At 52.8% G+C, this 18,097-nt stretch overlaps 2 protein-coding genes across 7 annotated transcripts in view; one reads left to right on the forward strand and one right to left on the reverse strand.

Annotated features, from left to right (window-relative positions):
• The first annotated feature begins 1,031 nt into the window (after positions 1–1,031).
• Positions 1,032–10,476, forward strand: ZFTA (zinc finger translocation associated). Its single transcript, XM_057552391.1, has 5 exons — positions 1,032–1,942; positions 4,097–4,594; positions 5,139–5,528; positions 5,888–6,439; positions 6,602–10,476. The coding sequence occupies exons 1-5, from the start codon at positions 1,804–1,806 to the stop codon at positions 7,063–7,065; spliced, it is 2,043 nt and encodes a 680-aa protein (XP_057408374.1). The 5' UTR covers positions 1,032–1,803; the 3' UTR covers positions 7,066–10,476.
• A 15-nt stretch (positions 10,477–10,491) lies between these two features.
• The window catches only part of RTN3 (reticulon 3), a 56,101-nt gene continuing 48,495 nt past the window's right edge, over positions 10,492–18,097 (reverse strand). For all 6 annotated transcript variants that reach the window (XM_028164553.2, XM_007174358.3, XM_057552389.1 and 3 more), the window contains 5 exons: positions 17,436–17,574; positions 16,926–16,995; positions 16,398–16,444; positions 14,329–14,387; positions 10,492–12,690 (listed from right to left, as the gene is read on the reverse strand). In XM_028164553.2, coding sequence (XP_028020354.2) covers positions 12,645–12,690; positions 14,329–14,387; positions 16,398–16,444; positions 16,926–16,995; positions 17,436–17,574 — 361 coding nt within the window. In that variant the 3' untranslated portion in view covers positions 10,492–12,644. The remainder of the gene's footprint in view (positions 12,691–14,328; positions 14,388–16,397; positions 16,445–16,925; positions 16,996–17,435; positions 17,575–18,097) is intronic.

Below are 18,097 nucleotides of genomic sequence, written 5' to 3' on the forward strand. Positions count from 1 at the left end.
ATCTCATGGTCCCATCTGGCACCACATCAGCACCAGGGCCCCTGGTGGGCACCCAAGTGGGTGGAGTGCAGCAAGGCCAGTAGTGGAGAGAGCAGAGCTGTAGAACGGAGACTCTGTTTACCCAGGGTGATGTCTCTCGCAGGCCATCATGGGGACTGAGGAAGAGATGGGACAACATCTCCAATGGGACAGTCACCTTTTAGACACTTCAAAAATTTTAGTTCCTGGTCCCTCTTCACGAACACTTAGGAAGCAGGCTTCCTGTGTTCCAAGTAATTTAATATTTCCCATGGCTCTCCAAAGACTGGAATCGTTTCCTTTTTATAAGCTGTGGGTGCTAAGTCAGAAACAGTATCAGACTCTAGCATCTTGCTCACTGCTGTCTGCCCAGCGCCTGGGAGCATGCTGGCACACAATAGGTGTAGAGTGAGCAAATGAATGTGTCAAGAGTGACTTCTTTAACGGGTTGCTGGGCACCTCCCCGAAAAAGAGAATAAAACCCACCTCTAAATAATGAGACCCTGTATGGCTTCCCGCACCCTGTAATTTGGATCTCTAGGAATCGCCTTTGTTGTGGGCGACCAACCACAGGTACAGAAAGCACCTGCTTCTCCAGCCGGTCCTCGAGGAAGGACCCCAGGCTGCCGTGCCCCTAGCTGCTTCTCCAGGTCCCTTCTCTCCGCTTCCTGGGACCTGGGGGTTCCGAGGCATCCCGGGGCTCGCAACCAGGGTCCGCCCCAGAGCTTCCCAGCCGTGGTGGCGCGGGTCCCCAGGTGCCCGACTCCCCGCCCAGGGTCAGCGTTCTTCCCCTCCTCGTGCGGGGCAGAGGGTCCGGGACCGCGTCTAGGGCCTCGTGTCGCACCCCCAGGCCTGCGGGGGCAGAAGCCTGAGTCACGGCGGCGCACGCCCTCCCCTCTCGGCTTCCATCCTGGGGCCACCTCCGCCCGGCAGCGTCGGGCCCCGGCGCAGCCCGCTCTCCGCGGTCTACTGCGCGCCCCCTCTCCTCCGCCTGAGTCTCCGCGGCCGCGGTCCCCGCCCCGGCCAGCTCCGGGGGAGCTTGGCCCGTCCGCCCTCCAGTGCTGAAGCCCGAGCTCCCAGCGCTCCCGGGCGGCTCCCGCGGGAGGGGGCGCGGCCGCCCCCGCGGCTCCACCCTCTCTGCGGGGACGCGGCCATCTGGGGCCCCTGCCAGTCGTGTCCGCTCTGGGGCCCGCGCCTAGCTCGCGCGGGAGGAGGCAGTCCCTGGCAGGGACCGGGGCCTCCCCACCGGGCGACCCCCTTGCCAGCGCCGGTGCGGGGAGCCGGGCGCTTAGATGCCCCGAGGGGGCAGTGGCTGTGAGCCGAGCTTGGGTGGAAACGCGTCGCAACGGACGCGGCGCCCCTGGCCGCCTCGGTGACCCTTCAGGAGCCGGGACCCGAGCCCCGGAGGCGGCGGCGCGGGCCCGCGAGGACGGCGAGGTCCGTGCTCCTAACGTCCGCGGCGGGCGAAGGCTGCGGAGCCTTGGTCGGGCTGGTCGCCTCCCGCCTCTCCCCCCAGCCCCCCGCGAGCTGGCAGGAGGAAATAGCGCGCGGCCCCTTTAAATTTACCCAGGAGCCCTTAAAGGAGCCCCAGGGGCCCCAGACAGGAATCCCCACCCCGGTCCAGCCCGCGCCGCCGAGCTAGCAGTCAGCCGTCCGTGCGGCCGGCCGCCCAGTGCATGCGCCCCGCGCTCCGGGGCCCCGCGCACCGAGCGCCGCGCGCGGGCCGCCGCCGGCCCCGCGGCCCCGCGCCCTGCCGCCCCGGGGCCCCGCTCCGCAGCGCAGCGCATGGAGCCTGGCGGGGACCACCGGAGCCGGAGCGGCGGCGGCAGGGGCGGCCCCGGGCCAGCAGCGGCCTCGGCACGGGGCCGACGGCTGCCGCCCGCCGGATCGAGCGGCGGCGCGGAGCCCGAGGAGGACGACGGCGGTAAGAGTTGGCTGGGGCCGGCGGCTCGGGCGGGGGCCCCGGCATGGGGGAGGGGAGGGCTGCGGCTCCGGGCTCCGGGCCCCTCTCCTCCGCCGAACAAAGGGGGGGACGCGGGCAGGGCGGCCGGGGGCGCCACCTGGCGGGCGCGGATGGCGACTGCAGGGCCAGCGGGGGAGCCCCCCGCCCAGCTCCCGGGGTTGGCCCGCGGGGCTCGGGCGGATCCCCTCCCCCTTAAAGGGCCCCGAGGCCCCCGCCTTGGAGGCCCAGCTGGAGGGGCCCCAGAGGGCCTGGCCTGGCGCCGCGGGGCTCGCGCTCTAGGCTCTTGGACTTGCGGCCCCCGCCCCTTTCTCTTTCAGACTCCCAGGTGGTCTCCCTTATCCGGCTGTCTCTTAAAAGTCTGCCCAGACCTTGGGTTCCTTTCCGGGCTTCCCACCAGAGGAACTGAGCTGGGACTTCGCTGTTTTAAGTTGGGCTGTCCTCTCCTCTGTGGCCTTGCTTAGAGAAAGGAACCCTTTTTCTTTTTTCCTACGTTCTCCCTGGGAAAGAGCACGGCTTGCGCCTCTTGGGGACCTACCAGTACCTTCCCCACGGCGGGCAGTTCTTAAAGGGATGGGCTCGCCCACAAAGGCATACACCCCCTCCTGTCCGCGCGTTACCCCCTCCCTTCTTTTCAGAAATTTTGCCACAATTTGTCAGCTATAGGGGGACCAGCCAGTCCTCTTAGTTTGCTCTCAAAGGAGACTGTTTTTCTTCATCCCTCTGCTTCAGGGTCAACGCCTTAAGACCCATGAAGCTTCTGTCCAGGCTAGGGAGACTCAGCCCTAATCCCCGAGCTCCCCTCCCAGAAATTCCCCATCCCCTTTTGTTTTTAAAGAATCCCAGCTCCTCCCCTTTTTTCGGCTCTTAAAGCGCCAGTCCACCTTAGACTAACAGATCCAGCGCTGGAAGGATGCTCAGAGACCAGCTAGCTATCCAGTGCCTTAGCAGACAAAGACGCTTAGGCCCAGAGAGCGGACATGACCTGTCAGAGGTCACAGAGCAAGTTACCAGTGAAGCCAGGAGTCGAACCCAGGTTTCTGACTCTGAAACTAGTGTTTTCTTTTTCTTTGGATCTACTTACACCAAAACCAAACAAAAACACAGTGATGACAGGAGCCCTCTCTGATCCTGCCTTTTGTTTCCCAGACCGGGGGATTCTTCACTGGGAGAATGACCACACCTGTCTATTCAGCCTATTTGTCCAGGAGACCCTTTTCTAAATAAAATAAGGTCCAAACTGTAGGGAAAGTGGGGGACTGCTCAGTGTCTCTATTTGGCAAAAGGGAACACCACTGGGTTGGTGGCCTCTCCACTGACTGCCCTCTGATTGCTGGGCAGTGGCCGGCTCCCGGCCAGAGCAAAAAATAAATCCCCAGAAAGACTTAATGGACTCCAGTGGGTGGTGGCCACTCCCTGCTGCAGAGTCTTCAGTAGCCACTCTGGTGGCCCTCCTGCTGTCATCCCCTTTCAGTCATCAGCTCTCCCAGACTCTAGGAAAGTCAGAGTCCTAAAAACTCCTTTCTCTGGAGGTGCTGACAGCTTTGTCATGGGGATCCCTCCTGTGGGTCTCTAAATTTGGGAAACTGACATTGCTTAGTGCCCCTTAAAATGGGATTCTCAGGAGGGTGTATTTGAGGCATTATTGGAAAAAGGGAGATCATCATCTTTGGGTGGGGCCCTCCTGGCTGGGGCCTTGGGCAGTGGGTCCTGTGTGCAGCCCTGGATGCAGACAGATGCCCCCTTTGTTCTTCTCACCCTGCTGCGGCTGTAACCGCCACGGCATACTGCTCTCCTGGCTGTACCCCTACAGCTCTCATCCAAAAAGGGTGCCTTGCAGAGCCTGCTGCCTCCTTGGCCTTCACCTTATTTTTTAAAAAGTCAGAGCTGTGCCCTGCATTCTTTTGTTCTTGATCCTCTCTTAAAGGGGTCTTGCTCTTTGTAAAGGACCAATGTTTTGACGCCCTGCTCTACCACCTCCCTTTTATTGCTGTTGCCATCCCTTTCCTGCCCCTGAATGACCTCTCTCCCACATCCCTTCTCTTGCAAAATCGAAGCCCTAGGTTCCTTCCCTGGAAATCGGAGATTGAAAAACTGTCTCCCTTTCCCCCTCTTCAGGGCAAGATCTTCAGCTGGAAGGGGGTGCCTTGGGGACCTGGGGGAGTGCCCCCCTGCCCTCCTCCAGGGCCAGGGGACCAGCATCCTCAGGCAGGAAATACTCAGACCACTGTGAGGCCCGGGCCTCGAGGCCTGGAAAGAGCCGCATCCCTGGCCGTGACCACCGGCGCTACTACCACGACCACTGGCGGCTGGAGTACCTGATGGACTTCAACCCTGCCCGTCACGGCATGGTGTGCATGGTGTGCGGCAGCTCCCTGGCCACTCTCAAGCTCAGCACCATCAAGCGACACATCCGCCAAAAGCACCCCTACTCCCTGCATTGGAGTCCCCGGGAGAAGGAAGTCATCAGCAACAGCTGGGATGCCCACTTGGGGCTGGGGGCCTGTGGAGAGGCTGAGGGCCTAGGGGCCCAGGGGGCTGAGGAGGAGGAGGAGGAGGAGGAGGAAGAGGAGGAGGAAGGGGCCGGCCTCCAGGCTTGCCCTCCCAAGGGCCCAGGTAATGTTGGACATGGGGAAGCAAGGGCCTGGGTGGTGGACGGGGCCAGGTGGGGACAGCCTGGGCTTCTTAGCCAACTAGCTGGTTTTCTGGAGCAAGTTATTGCTCCTTTTTGGAGTGAGGTCTGTTTATTGGACAATAGTGGGGGAGAGACAGTGGGATGAGGGGGTCTCCAGCGTCCCTGACAGCTTTGACGTTCTGTGGTTTTAGAAGGATCCAGGGAGTGGAGGCTGGGGAGAGAGGCAGGGGAAGGTCTGGGAGCAGAGGGTACTGGAAAGGTATGACTGACCGTGAAGTCTAGGGAAGGGGCTAGAATCTGGGTCTGGGAAGGAGTCGGGTGGGCTGAGGGTTTGTGTTCAGGAGGATTAGGAGGTGGCGGAGTTAAGACTTGAGGGGAGAGGAAGGGAAGGAAGGGTAAAGCTTAGGCAGAGGGCTCAGAGTCAGCGTGAGGGAGAGGCTTATGGATGGAGGACCTGGCTGCGGTGGCGGGGGCTCCCCCGGAGGGCCAGCATCTCAGTTCCTTCCCTTCCTCCAACCCTTTCAGGCAAAGCCCCAGCTGGTGGGGGCAGCCGGCGCCAGCGGCGAGGGGGCCCAGGGGCACCCCGGGCTCGGCGTCGGCGCCTGTCTGCCTCCCGGAGGGCTGGGGGCAGCAGGGGGCTGGGTGCCCGGCGCCTGGAGCGGAGGCTGAAGGAGTCCCTGCAGAACTGGTTCCGGGCAGAGTGTCTCATGGACTATGACCCGCGGGGGAACCGGCTGGTGTGCATGGCCTGTGGCCGGGCGCTACCCAGCTTGCACCTGGATGACATCCGTGCCCACGTGCTGGAGGTGCACCCCAGCTCCCTGGGGCTCAGCGGCCCCCAGCGCAGTGCCCTGCTGCAAGCCTGGGGTGGCCAGCCTGAGGCACTGTCTGAGCTCACCCAGCCCTCCCCACCAGGTGCGAGGCCCATCCTAGGGCCAGGACCCCTCCATATAAGGGCTGCAAAGTGAGGTCTGTGGCCAGAACCGGGAGGGACTCATTCCCCCCCCTACACACACACACACACACACACACACACACAACCGGGAGAACTCATTCCCCCCCCTACACACACACACACACACACACACAACCGGAGGACTCATTCCCCCCCCCCTACACACACACGCGCACACACACATTCTCCCTCTCTCTCCCTCTCTCTGGTTGGGGCCTCTAGCTTAGGGCTGGGGTGAGGAGCAAGGGACCCCCTCTGTGTGGGTAAGGGCAACCCAGCCAGCAGGCTGAGCCCCTCTCCCTCACCCATTCCCCAACAGACGATGACCTCGTCCCCCAGGACCTGACCAGAAAGAGCCGGGACTCGGCCCCCGCTGCTGGAGCCCCCTCCTCTCAGGATCTCAGGCCCCCAGACGTAAAGGAAGAGGCTGGCTGGGTCCCTGAGAGGCCCGGGCCGGCAGAGGAGGAGGAGCTGGAGGAGGGCGAGAGGGTGGGGATCCCGGGCCGGTCTCCGCGGGGCCGCGACCACCGCCGCCACTACCAGGAGCGCTGGCGGCTGGAGTACCTCATGGAGTTGGACGGCGGCCGGCGCGGCCTGGTGTGCATGGTGTGCGGGGGCGCGCTGGCCTCGCTCAAGATGAGCACCATCAAGCGGCACATCCGCCAGCGCCACCCGGGCTCCACGCGCCTCAGCGGGCCAGTCAGGGCCCTCATCGCCCAGGAGTGGAGCGAGAAGGCCGCCCACCTGCTGGCCTTGGGGCTGCCCTGCCCCGAGTCCCCCAGGGACCCTGCCGCCCCCAGCACAGCCGCAGCCTCCGAGGAGGGGGGAGGGGAAGAGGAGGAGGAGCCAGAGGAGGAGGAGGAGTGGTGGGGTGAGCTGGCGGAGGGCCAGAGCAGGTGGCGAGGGAGAGGGGCCAGGGTAGAAGGGGGTGGGGAGAGTGGAAGGTCGAAGGGGAGAGGGGAGGGTGGGACAGGGCAAAGGTGGGGGGTTACGAAGCCCAGACGCTCCAATGAGGTCCTTTGTTCCGTCCTAGGCGACGTCCCGCTTTCCCCTGGAGAACCGTCGGAGCGGCCCGCCGAGGAAGAGGAGGACGATGAGGACGGCCCAGAGCCCGGGGGACTCGCTTTCCCACCGCTGCCCCCGCCGCCACCTCCCCCGCCGCCGCCGCCCCCGCCCCGCAGCCGAGAACAGCGGCGGAACTACCAGCCGCGCTGGCGGGGCGAGTACCTGATGGACTACGACGGCAGCCGGCGCGGCCTGGTGTGCATGGTGTGCGGGGGCGCGCTGGCCACGCTCAAGGTCAGCACCATCAAGCGGCACATTCTGCAGGTGCACCCCTTCTCCATGGACTTCACGCCCGAGGAGCGCCAGACCATCCTGGAGGCCTACGAGGAGGCGGCACTACGCTGCTACGGCCACGAGGGCTTTGGACCGCCCGCCCCGGCGCCGCGCGACGGCGGCGCGGACCTCAAGGCGGGCGCCGTGTGTCGGGCGTAGAGGACTCGCACTCGAGGGGCCGTGCCCAGCTGGCTGTCCGGCTGGGAGCCCCAGCTTCCCGCGGCCCTGGCCGCTGCCTCTGCCCCCCGCTGGCCGGGCCGGGCGGAGATTCGGGATTGGGTGGGGGTCTCCGGCTTGCGCTGGGTTCCAGAGAGCTCCCCAGGCTAGTCGGGGCGCCGCAGGAATCGCGCTCTCTTCTCGGACCCGGAGCCCAGGCCCTCGCCGGTCAGGGCCCCACGTTTCTGAGAAGCCACAGCGTTTGCACGGAGAGCTTCCGGGCCCCGGCCGCACCCGCGAGGCGATCCTGTGCCAGGCCGGGACGGGGGCACCGACAGTCAGTATTAGGGCCCCAAGTAGGTGGGGGAGGCAGAAAGGACGCACCGACCCCTTTTCACGGCCGGGGGTCCAGCTCTCAGAGCTGCACGTCGGTAGGCACGGCTCCCGGGTCGGGGCGGCTGCTGCCCAGTCGTTACTGGCTTTCTCGACCGCTCCGGGGCCAGGACTGCGGACGAGGGCCTTCCTCGGGAGGAGAGGCAACGGGGCTGCGGAACCAGCCCGCGGTGAAGGCGCGTAGTACCGCGGGTGGTCGGGCGGGGCGGTGGCCCGGGGCGGGGGCGGAGCTGGGCCGGGCCCCGCCTTCTGTGCCTGCCTCCGGGGCGGGCTCTCCGGGGACCGCCCCACCCGCCTCCCCGGCCCCTACCACGGCCGCCCGCACCGAGATCTTGTAAAGGGATTAGCACTTTTTCCTTTGCTCCTCTCCTGCTCCGAGGGCCTCCGTTTACCCTGAGCTCAGTCAGGCGCTCGTGCTTCAGCGCCCGTCAGTCCGAGCCCGGGGCACTGGAGGTCCCGGCAGTTGGCGTTCTGTTCCTGTCCCCTTTTGTACGCGGTGGACGCACCACCCCCAGGGCCTGGGGCCGGGCCTCGGCCTTCGTTTCTCTTCCCCGCGGCAGCGCCAGGTCCTGAGGGGCCGGGAGTGGGCCCCAAGATCTCCCAGGCAGGTCCGAGAGGGATGTGTAGATTCATTCTCCTGTGGAGAACAGGTGGCCCCAAGATCAGGCCCTTTTTGCTCTTTGTATTTTATTTTGAAACTGTATTTAATGCTTTTATATGAGAGGGGGAGGGGCGGGAAGAGAGCTGTCCGTCACCCTTATGTGCAAATGTCTTATTTATTATGCGTGTATCAGAGATAAGCTGTGAGGTGGTGGAGGAAGGACCTAAAGGGAGGAGGTGCGAGGAGGCGCGGATGGGAGGACCTCAAACATCACAGACTAATGTGTGCCTCACCGGGCCCCTCCTCGGAGTCTCTGGTACCCACTGTCTGCTCTTCACATAGGCCAGTTCCTTTGGTCTTAAAGCCTGAGAGTGGGGAGGTCAGCGGGTTGGGACTTCAGGGCTGGGTCTGGAGGGGAAGGGGTCCTGGCACCTGGGGCCAGGAGCTGCCTCTGTGGGTGGGAAAGCAGACAGCAACGAAGCCCTTCCTCTCATCCGAGTGCCCCCAGGCCAGAGCCCAAGGTTCAAGTGCCTCAGGCCCAGTCCCTTTGACTCTTCCTGATTGGGAATTGAATTTTATACCACGGATTTTATAGCATTTTTATATAATTCAAGATTGTCTGAGTTGGAAGGACCTTGGAGATCTAGTACCTGCCCCCACCCCTTTCACAGATAGGTAAAATGAAGCCCTGAAACTGAAATTATCACACACCAGGCAGGAATAGTACTAGGACTAGAATAAAAATCTCAACTCCCAATTCGGTGTTCTTTGCACTACACTACACGGCCTCCCAATCTCTGGTAAGTTAAAATTTCTTTTACCGTTAGGCCTGCCGAAGGACGACCTGTGCTGGGTGCTGCAGGCCCCTCAGCGCAGTTGTGGCCTCCGGGGGATGGCAAAGAACAGCACACTTCCTTGTAACGAATGAGTATTCTACAGGGCAGGCTTGCCACCACTGGCTTCAGCTGGAGGGCACCAGCAGCAGCCTTCTCCATCAGAACTCCCGAAGCAGGGCTGACTGCCGCCCGGCCCAAAGCCTCTCTACTGGGCAAGGCTCTGGTGTTGTGTTGTTGATGCCACCAGGGGGGTTCAGGAGATACTGCATGGGCTGTCAGTTGACTGAAAAGTGAATTCCTAGAGTGTCTGAACCTCCAGGTTTGTTGAGACAGTATTAAAAGCTTCAGAACAGGGATTATGGATGGCACCAGGATGGATACTGCCATTCTTGTATTTTCCTTCATGCATGTTGTTTTCAGATCCAGAAGGAGTGTTTTGCCACTTGTGCTACTCTGCCTATTCAAAAACAGTAGGCAAACTGGGGCAATTATTATAGTCATCCAAGCCCTCTGCCGAAGTTCAGGTAAGCCAGGGCAGAGAGCAGGGTGGGAACGGTTTCTCCCCTTGATAGGGAGAGGACTTGGGAGGGCAGGAGTGGGTGTCTTTATTAAGCAGCAGCCCCAGGCACTCCACTGGTTCTCAGAAGTGGCCGCCAGAACAGCACCGTCCCATTAGGAAATTAGTAGAAAGGCAAATTCTTGGGCCCCACCTTGTAGATCAGAAACTGGGGTGGAGCCCAGCAGTCCGTTTTGAAAAGCCCTCCAGTGATCATGAGGCACGCTGAAGTTCTGAGCACCACTGATCTAGAAAGTGCCACTGTAGTGATGACTACTTTGCAGCTATAGCCTCATGAGTTAGGAGATGAGGTGGTCCCCATCTCTAGGTGCCTCCTCCTTGCCTTGGGAGTCTGACATGAACAGGTGAAGTTTCTTCATGAATTTTTTTGTTAATGGTATGCTTGCTATTACGGCCAATATGTAAATGTTACTCTGAATACATATTTATATACCATGTTAGTGATATTATTTGAACATTTGTATGCGTATTTGTGAAGTTGTTTGCATCAGTTATTTTTTAAAAATTTCAGCCTAAGTTTTCTAAGAGGTATGGTTGAATAAATTTTAAAAATCCAGCTTAAGGGTCATGGCAGCCTTAGTTTTGGGAAAGAGCTAATCCGACACAACAAGTTCTTTCAGCAAAAACCTGATGGAAAAGTTTCCATTTGCCATGGTGACTGACTCTCATTTTAAGTACATTGTGACTGAGTTATAGGCTGCTTCATGTTGCAGGTGGGGGAACCTTCCTAGGTTGGTGTAAACTGGGACAACAGACCCCTCTGGCCCCCTTCCACTCATCATCTTTCTCCTAAGGTCACCTCTTAGAGGGTCTCTTATTTTCTTTCAGAAACCAAATGCACAGTTTTGCTCTACTATGGAAATTCTACAGTCTTGGAAATCATTACCAGTATCAACTAGTCGCTTTTTAAAGCCTCAAAAGTGGAGTGGGGATGGGGGCCAGTGGAAGCCTTGTTTGGTTCTTACTTTACCCAAACTGTGTATAAAGAATAAAGTTAGCAGAATGACACCACAGTCACTGTGTTCTTTTTTTTATTATTATTTTTATTAATACCACATCAATTTGCAGTTTTACAGGAACCAAGATTCAAGCTCCTTAGGCGCTACTGTACTTTTATGTTGCACGCACATACACGCACACACAGTTTCATTAGTAATTTTTCACCTATAGATTTTTCTTAAAAAAACAAAAAATTCTTGTGTGGCACAAAGATCTGTCCAAATTAATCTAAACACAGCACTAACAAAACAAAGAGCTAGGTGTGGAGGCTTCCAGTGCAGAAAAAGGTCCTTTGGAGGGGAAGCCCAAAAAGATGATCAGTACACTTACTTCCTGGGAGGGCAAAGGATGGGGATGGAGAATGCATTCCCTACTATGACATGAAATCAGTTAAACATTTCAAAAGGAAAGGGGGCTAAGAAAATAAGAGAGTGGAGTAAGGCAAGGGTACCTTTTACCCATCTAAATTCCTAAGTAATTTCCTCAACAAAATAGAAGGAAAACTTCCTTCCACTACCTTCTACAGAGCTGCACTACTTTGGGACTGTCAAAGATTGTAGCCTTTAAAGTCACCAGTGCATATTCCCTCTGGATTATCACGACTATGAGTTACAACCTGAAGGAACTCACAGATGATTTTCTTTCAAATTTACTGAATTTTCATGTTGGAAAGGGAGGAAGACACTTATAAGTCTCCAATGGGAATCAAAGATTCCCAAACGCCCTCCATCTGATGTCAACCTGAACTGTTTTGTTGTCTTTTAATTGTGCACGGAGCCTGTCAACACAATCTGGCCCTGCCTGATCACCCTTACCTAAAGCTTCTTGGAAAACACTCTCAAAAGGAGCACCCTGTACCATGGTAGAGGTGCCAAGACATTTTATGTGCCTGAAAATGAAAGGAACCCTCAAACAACACACACCCAATAAGCTAGCCTCCAAGTTAAAACTCCATATGAATCACAAAATGCACTTCCTTACACTAATCTGTGATCTCTTAACCACAGACACAATCTCCTCTCAAGCCAGCTCAGCTTTGGTCCTTAGGGGAAAACGATGAGCACAGGTTAAAGATGTACCATGTGCAGGAGGAAAAGAGAAAACAGAAAAAAGGCCTTTGTGTTTCTGTAGTTCACCCCTTGAGAATGTCTCCCCACCACGGACTGAGACAGGATTACAATAACTCAATAACTGAGGAGCCCACATGCAGATTAGTTTTTTTCTCTAACAAGTTTACAGCAGTGTACAGCAGTTACAGACATTTATTTTATAATAAGAAAAGTACAACCATATTTATTAAACTTGAGGGGAGGAAAGAGGGAGGAAAGCCCATTCAGGAATAAGCTCTCAAACTAAAGCTCAGAACTGGTGTCCGAAAGAAATGACACAGACCCCACCGTCCCACATGGCGGAGCCTTTCTTTCCTCTCCTAAGGGTGCGCGGGAGTCGCAGCAGCACCCCTGTGCGCTCCTTCTCATCCTACTTTCCATTCTTGGTTATCGGATGGCATTCTGAGAATCAGGAATTATCACTATCAACTATAAGTTATTCATAGAGTTGAAAGTTATATCGTTAAATGAAGAAGAATAATATTAGGGGTAGCTGCTCACATTGTGGGGCAGGAAGATGGGATCACAGGGCTGCAAAAAACAAAATAAAACAAAACAAAACAACAACAACAACAAAAAAGAGGGAAAGAATCCCATTCTTGTCCCCAGATAATTTCTTCATAAGTTAATCATTATTTCTTAACTTAAAAATAAGGGCAAAACTATGATGGAAAGCTATGTAAGACTGACTAGTCCTTGAAATTTGAATAGAAGAACCCAAGAGATGTGTTTTATTTTCCATTTTCTCCTTTACCTCCAATCTTTCCCCTCCTTTCTAGCTACAGGTAAAGCTCCACCATCATTAAGGTATTGATTTATCCTATTAATTTGATTCTTTCTTTATTCTTTTGGGTTCTAAGATATCAGTTCTTTTTTAAGTCCAACAATTCTTGTTCTTGATACTGAGGGTAAAGGGAAAGGAGGGGAGAAAACACCAAATTTAAAAAAAAAAGCTTGGAATGCAGGCTCAAGCTGACACTGAGCACAGTTCCTTCATAGTACAAGTAACAACATTATAACTATTAAATGGTGTTTTAGTAACTGTTGCATTTCTGGTTTCCATGTACTTATTCTGCCTTTTTTTTTGCAACTCCAGGGAGTTTTGCTTGAATCCTATTGAGGAAAAGGAAAAAAAAAGGGTGAAAATATAGACATTAGTTCTACGTTTTTATTTTAACACTGATGCTAGAAGACACTCCTGGATTTACCGGAGCCATGTGAAAAACACTCCCATTTCCGCAGGGCTTCCTCCGGATGACAAGCGGCAGGGGCTGGGCCTGGCCTGGGATGAGCTGAGTGCACCGAGACCCGTCCCCCTGCCTGCTGCCGTGCCTGTTGCCTGTCCTCCTCTGCCTGAACCTCCCGGCTCCTCCACTGGGGCTTCCAGAGAAGAATGAGATGTATCTAGGCTTAATGCCTGCTGACTGTGCTCTACTTGATGGCAGTGCAAGAGCCCATTTCTCTTGGAATGCCAGGTTACCTACCCATTAGTGTCACAGAAGGAACCAGGAGTCAAGGGTCAAGGTCACATATAAAAAAACTACAGGAGCTGGCAATAGTTCCCCGCCCCTCACAGGACACTAAAGCTGTCCTTTATTTTGTGCACTGAGGTTACCCATCACTAAGGGTACCAAGGGACATTCACATCCCTCAGCTAATGTCAAAGCTACTCCCCACAAACGATACATCACACAGAGTGGGCCAAATCAGCTCACACTGCTAATCAAGACTTTAGGTTCAAAGCTAAGTTATGATCATCTTTTACAATAAGGAGTAAACAGCAACCATACACAAATTTGTCCTAACTGCCCTTGTCTGGCTTGAGCTCCAATGTCTACCTAAGAAAGCAAAAGAGTAGGTAAAGATCCTGGCATCAAGCCAGAGCTGTCTGGATATAGTCAAGATTTTCTCTTATCAAAGCTGGAAAAAGCACTAAAATTTGGGGTGTGAAAGGTGGGAGTGGGCACAAAGAGGATTTAAATGCTTGTGATGTTTTGTCTCTTAAAGAATATCTGAAGAAAATATGGAAAATATGGAAAAATATTAACATTTTAATTCAAAGTGCTGGGTTCCACAGTGTTTGTTACAAATAATTGAAAATAAAAAAGAGAAACAGTTCCGTGATATAGGGAGTCATAAAAATGTCTACCAACATTTTATTACTTGATTTAAATATTAAATTGGTTAAAACAGAAGGATTTGGTAGTCTTAGAAAAAAGAAGTAGCTTTGAACTTTAATACATTGATTTACTAAAATTTTTATTTCTGAAAAGGGAGGGAAGAGTTTGGCTTAAAATTGGTATTTGTGAAAATTGGGGACTTCCCTCTTGGTCCAGTGGCTAAGACTCCACGCTTCAACTGCAGCGGCTGTGGGTTTGATCCCTGGTCGGGGAACTAAGATCCCACATGCTGCGTGGCACGGCCAAAAAATAAACAAATAAAATAAAATAAAATTGATATTTGTGAAAATAAATGAAGGTGAGTATACAACCACAAACATTTAAAAACCGGTTCAAAAAGGCAGAGTGGTCCTAACTCCATTGATCCTTTTTAATCTAAGATACAAGGCATGATTTACAAAGAAGCAGATGAAATAATTTTTAGTAAAATCAAACTACTAACCAAGGTTTTCTCTTTCCCCAGGTTAAAAATTACTTTCTTTGGCATTAGCATTTTACACAGGAGACTAAAAAATAATTGGGGGAAGAAAAGCACATGTCATGATGAAATGTGGAATCTAAGCATACTCACTTTTCAACAATTGACTTGGTCTGATCACGGGCGATGCCAACATAGTGATCAATCTGGATCTTTAACGAAGAAAAGCGACTCAGTTGTGGCAACACACAGATTAACGATTTTCCTGAAGGTAATTTTTTTTGTCTAGTTTAACCATTTTAAAAAAACACTATGGAATATTCTGGAAAATGAAAATAGTGCCCAGTTTTAAAAAGTACTTGCTAAAAAGAAAAAAAAAAAAAGTACTTGCTAGGTATTTCCTTCAGAGACACTGGAGTATATAGCATTTTCTGAATACTAGAAACTGTGTGTCTAATCTATATTCTGTAATCAGAAATGTGTTTTGACTCCTGGGTGAGACTAATTCATTTAATATCAAAAAGCCATGGGCTTCCTTGGTGGCGCAGTGGTTGAGAATCTGCCTGCCAATGCAGGGGACACGGGTTCGAGCCCTGGTCTGGGAAGATCCCACATGCCGCGGAGCAGCTGGGCCCGTGAGCCACAATTACTGAGCCTGCGCGTCTGGAGCCTGTGCTCCGCAACAGGAGAGGCCGCGATGATGAGAGGCCCGTGCACCGCGATGAAGAGTGGTCCCCACTTGCCACAACTAGAGAAAGCCCTCGCACAGAAACGAAGACCCAACACAGTCATAAATAAATAAATAAAAGAACGTGAATTTCTTAAAAAAAAAAAAAAAAATCCATGAATAGGGCTTCCCTGGTGGCGCAGTGGTTAAGAATCCGCCTGCCAATGCAGGGGACATGGGTTCGAGCCCTGGTCCGGGAAGATCCCACATGCCGTGGAGCAACTAAGCCTGTGCGCCACAGCTACTGAGCCTGCCCTCTAGAGCCTGCGAGCTACAACTACTGAGCCCGTGTGCCCCAACTACTGAAGCTTGCGTGCCTGGAGCCTGTGCTCCGCAACAAGAGAAGACACCACAATGAGAAGCTCGTGCACCGCAACGAAGAGTAGCCCCCACTCGCCGCAACTAGAGAAAGCCCGGGCGCAGCAACAAAGACCCAACGCAGCCAAAACTAAATAAAATAAAGTAAATAAATTAAAAAAAAAAAGCCATGAATAAAAGTCTGCTGATGCATGACTTAATCTATCAAGAATAACCTCATAGCATCTAGTATACTCTGTATACACCACTCTACGATGCAAACATCTGTTCATACTGATGGATTCCCACAATAGCCTTAACAGTTCAAGCTTCTTTTTAGACACCAGCTTTTATTTAAGCATTTTTTCAGCTTATTTTTTTGAAACAGATCCATGTGATAAAAACTCAAAAGGTGGGGACTTCCCTGGTGGCGCAATGGATAAGACTCTGCGCTCCCAATGCAGGGGGCCTGGGTTCAATCCCTGGGTCCGGGAACTAGATCCCACGTGCATGCCGCAACTAAGAGTTCTCATGCCACAACTAAGGAGGCTGCCTGCTGCAACTGAGACCCAGCGCAACCAAATAAAAACAACAACAACAACAACAAAAAACTCAAAAGGGGGCTTCCCTGGTGGCGCAGTGGTTGAGAGTCTGCCTGCCAATGCAGGGCACACGGGTTCGAGCCCTGGTCTGGGAAGATCCCACATGCCGCAGAGCAACTAGGCCCGTGAGCCACAACTACTGAGCCTGCGCGTCTGGAGCCTGTGCTCCGCAACAAGAGAGGCCGCGATAGTGAGAGGCCCGCGCACCGCGATGAAGAGTGGCCCCCGCTTGCCACAACTGGAGAAAGCCCTCGCACAGAAACGAAGATCCAACACAGCCATACATACATACATAAAAAGAATGTAAGCAGACAAGAATAGCATTAAAAAATAAATAAAAAAAAAAAAAAAACAAAAAACTCAAAAGGCACACAGCAAGGTGTAAGTTCCCTTCCTGCTCTTATCTCTCCTAGACATTCAGCTTCTCTCCTTAAAGGAAACCACTATTACCAGTTTCTTACAGGTACCTGACTTATAAAATTAGACTGTAAAAATGGTTAGAAAAGGATTGCTCTGAACTTTCAATGCCTAAAAAATGAACTAAAATTAGTCGTACATCAACTGGCATATCTGATTAGAAACAGACAAATGCTTACCTTGTACTTCTCATAGACAACTGGAACACTGAAAATGAGCAGTTCAGCTGTAAGACAGAATCATGAGACATGGCAAGTGTAAATGTGAGATGGTCACAAAGTCTCAAGACACAAGTAACAGGAGCATTTTTCCTCATAAAATATAGGGAAACACAGATCTTCTTCAATATGAGAAATCCTGGCCAGAGCTCTCAATTAAGGACAGTTAGATAACAGGTACACAGGCTTCCTTCTTTGTACCACAAATAATTTCCAAATTATGAAAATGATTTCTACAAATAAGATCCCCATATTTAAACCAAATCTAGAAAACTCTCCTTTATTTCTAGCTGTCTGGATATTTCTTTATAGGTAGGACCATTTAATAAACCTGTGGCCATACACACAGATTCCTCTGAGGTCAAGGTCTCTATGGATGTTAAAGGCTGGGCCAATGTGGAAGGACTGGAGCCATGCTGAGAACTCTCTTTGCTCTTACTCTTACCAATTACTTCATAGAGCCTGGAGACGTTTTCCTTGCCATCTTACCAAGAATCAGAAGGGTGATCCCATTGAAAACGGCACCAACATAGGTCATCAGCCACATGAAGACAGCCAGCTGTGAAGGCCAACATCAGAGGGTTAAGCAGGAATAATCGTAATGCAAAATCCAGGTTAGTTGATGCCATTCTTCTCTAGCTAACTGAGTCTGCATAAATTTAGTGATGTATGCCATAAATAATTTCAAAATGAAGGTTACCTCATTTGTACTATACATTTGAGGGTGCATAAGAGAATTCTATAGTTCTCTCAGGCCCCCAAACAGACTGTAACTGCATTTCTGTCAATTATCAATACATTAGCCTTGTTCTGATGTTAGTTCTCCAGGCGCAGAGGTACCTCCTTTACTAACTCCTATCCCCATTTTTACAGGTTGATTGAGAAAAGCATACATTTGCTTTTGTCTGATAAAACCCTATTAACTGCTTTTCCTCTGAATTACAACCTAGTCCCTGGTTTTCCTCAGCCTCACCACCAAAAGCTGTAGAGGCAACTAACCTTCAAGGAGTCAACTAGATCTTCCACCAGAAAGAGACGAATAATGAGTTTCAGGGCCCTGTTGATGTGCACCATGGCAGCGTTCACGTAATTATGGAAAGCTTCTGAGGACAGAGTGATGTCTACATCCAGGTAGGCTCTTCCAGAAGAAGAAACAACAGTCACACATTTGACATGGCAGGAGAAGATCTCTTTCTGTTAGCACAGAAGTTCTTTAGAGTGTGAAATTCCCCCAGGGGTGTGTTTTAACAATCTGCAAAGGCATTTTTTGCTGCCATGGGGTGGGGTGGGGGCACCGCTGTCATTTAGTGGGCAGAGACAAAGCTGCCAGATGTCTGCAGTGTGGGAGTGTCATGCACAAAAAAGAACTGCCCTATGTCCTGCATAACTTTTACTGCCTCATAGGATATTCATGAAGGTGAACCTATTTATAATTATCAAGAGCCCAGAACATATAAAAGCAAAGTATTTTTTCCCACAGTTTTAACATATCCTGAATTGTCTAAAACTGTATTTTGTTTATGCTAAAACCTTACTAAGATTTTTTTCCATCATTTTAGAAAATCACACCTGTAAGGGAGATTATACATGTATGTGCAAGTCTTTATTATGGGGCTTTTTTTTGGTGTAGTTATGTCCAAGCAATTAAATATTGACTGGAA

This window comes from Balaenoptera acutorostrata, chromosome 9, assembly GCF_949987535.1.
Source record: "Balaenoptera acutorostrata chromosome 9, mBalAcu1.1, whole genome shotgun sequence".
NCBI lineage: Eukaryota > Metazoa > Chordata > Mammalia > Artiodactyla > Balaenopteridae > Balaenoptera > Balaenoptera acutorostrata.

What these genes read in the sequence shown, in the direction of transcription:
- ZFTA (XM_057552391.1), top strand. Translation starts at nt 1,804, where the DNA reads ATGGAGCCTGGCGGGGACCACCGGAGCCGGAGCGGCGGCGGCAGGGGC. An exon ending in GCCCGAGGAGGACGACGGCG is followed by an intron (nt 1,943 to 4,096) that starts GTAAGAGTTGGC and finishes CCCCCTCTTCAG; the next exon opens with GGCAAGATCTTCAGCTGGAA. An exon ending in TTGCCCTCCCAAGGGCCCAG is followed by an intron (nt 4,595 to 5,138) that starts GTAATGTTGGAC and finishes CAACCCTTTCAG; the next exon opens with GCAAAGCCCCAGCTGGTGGG.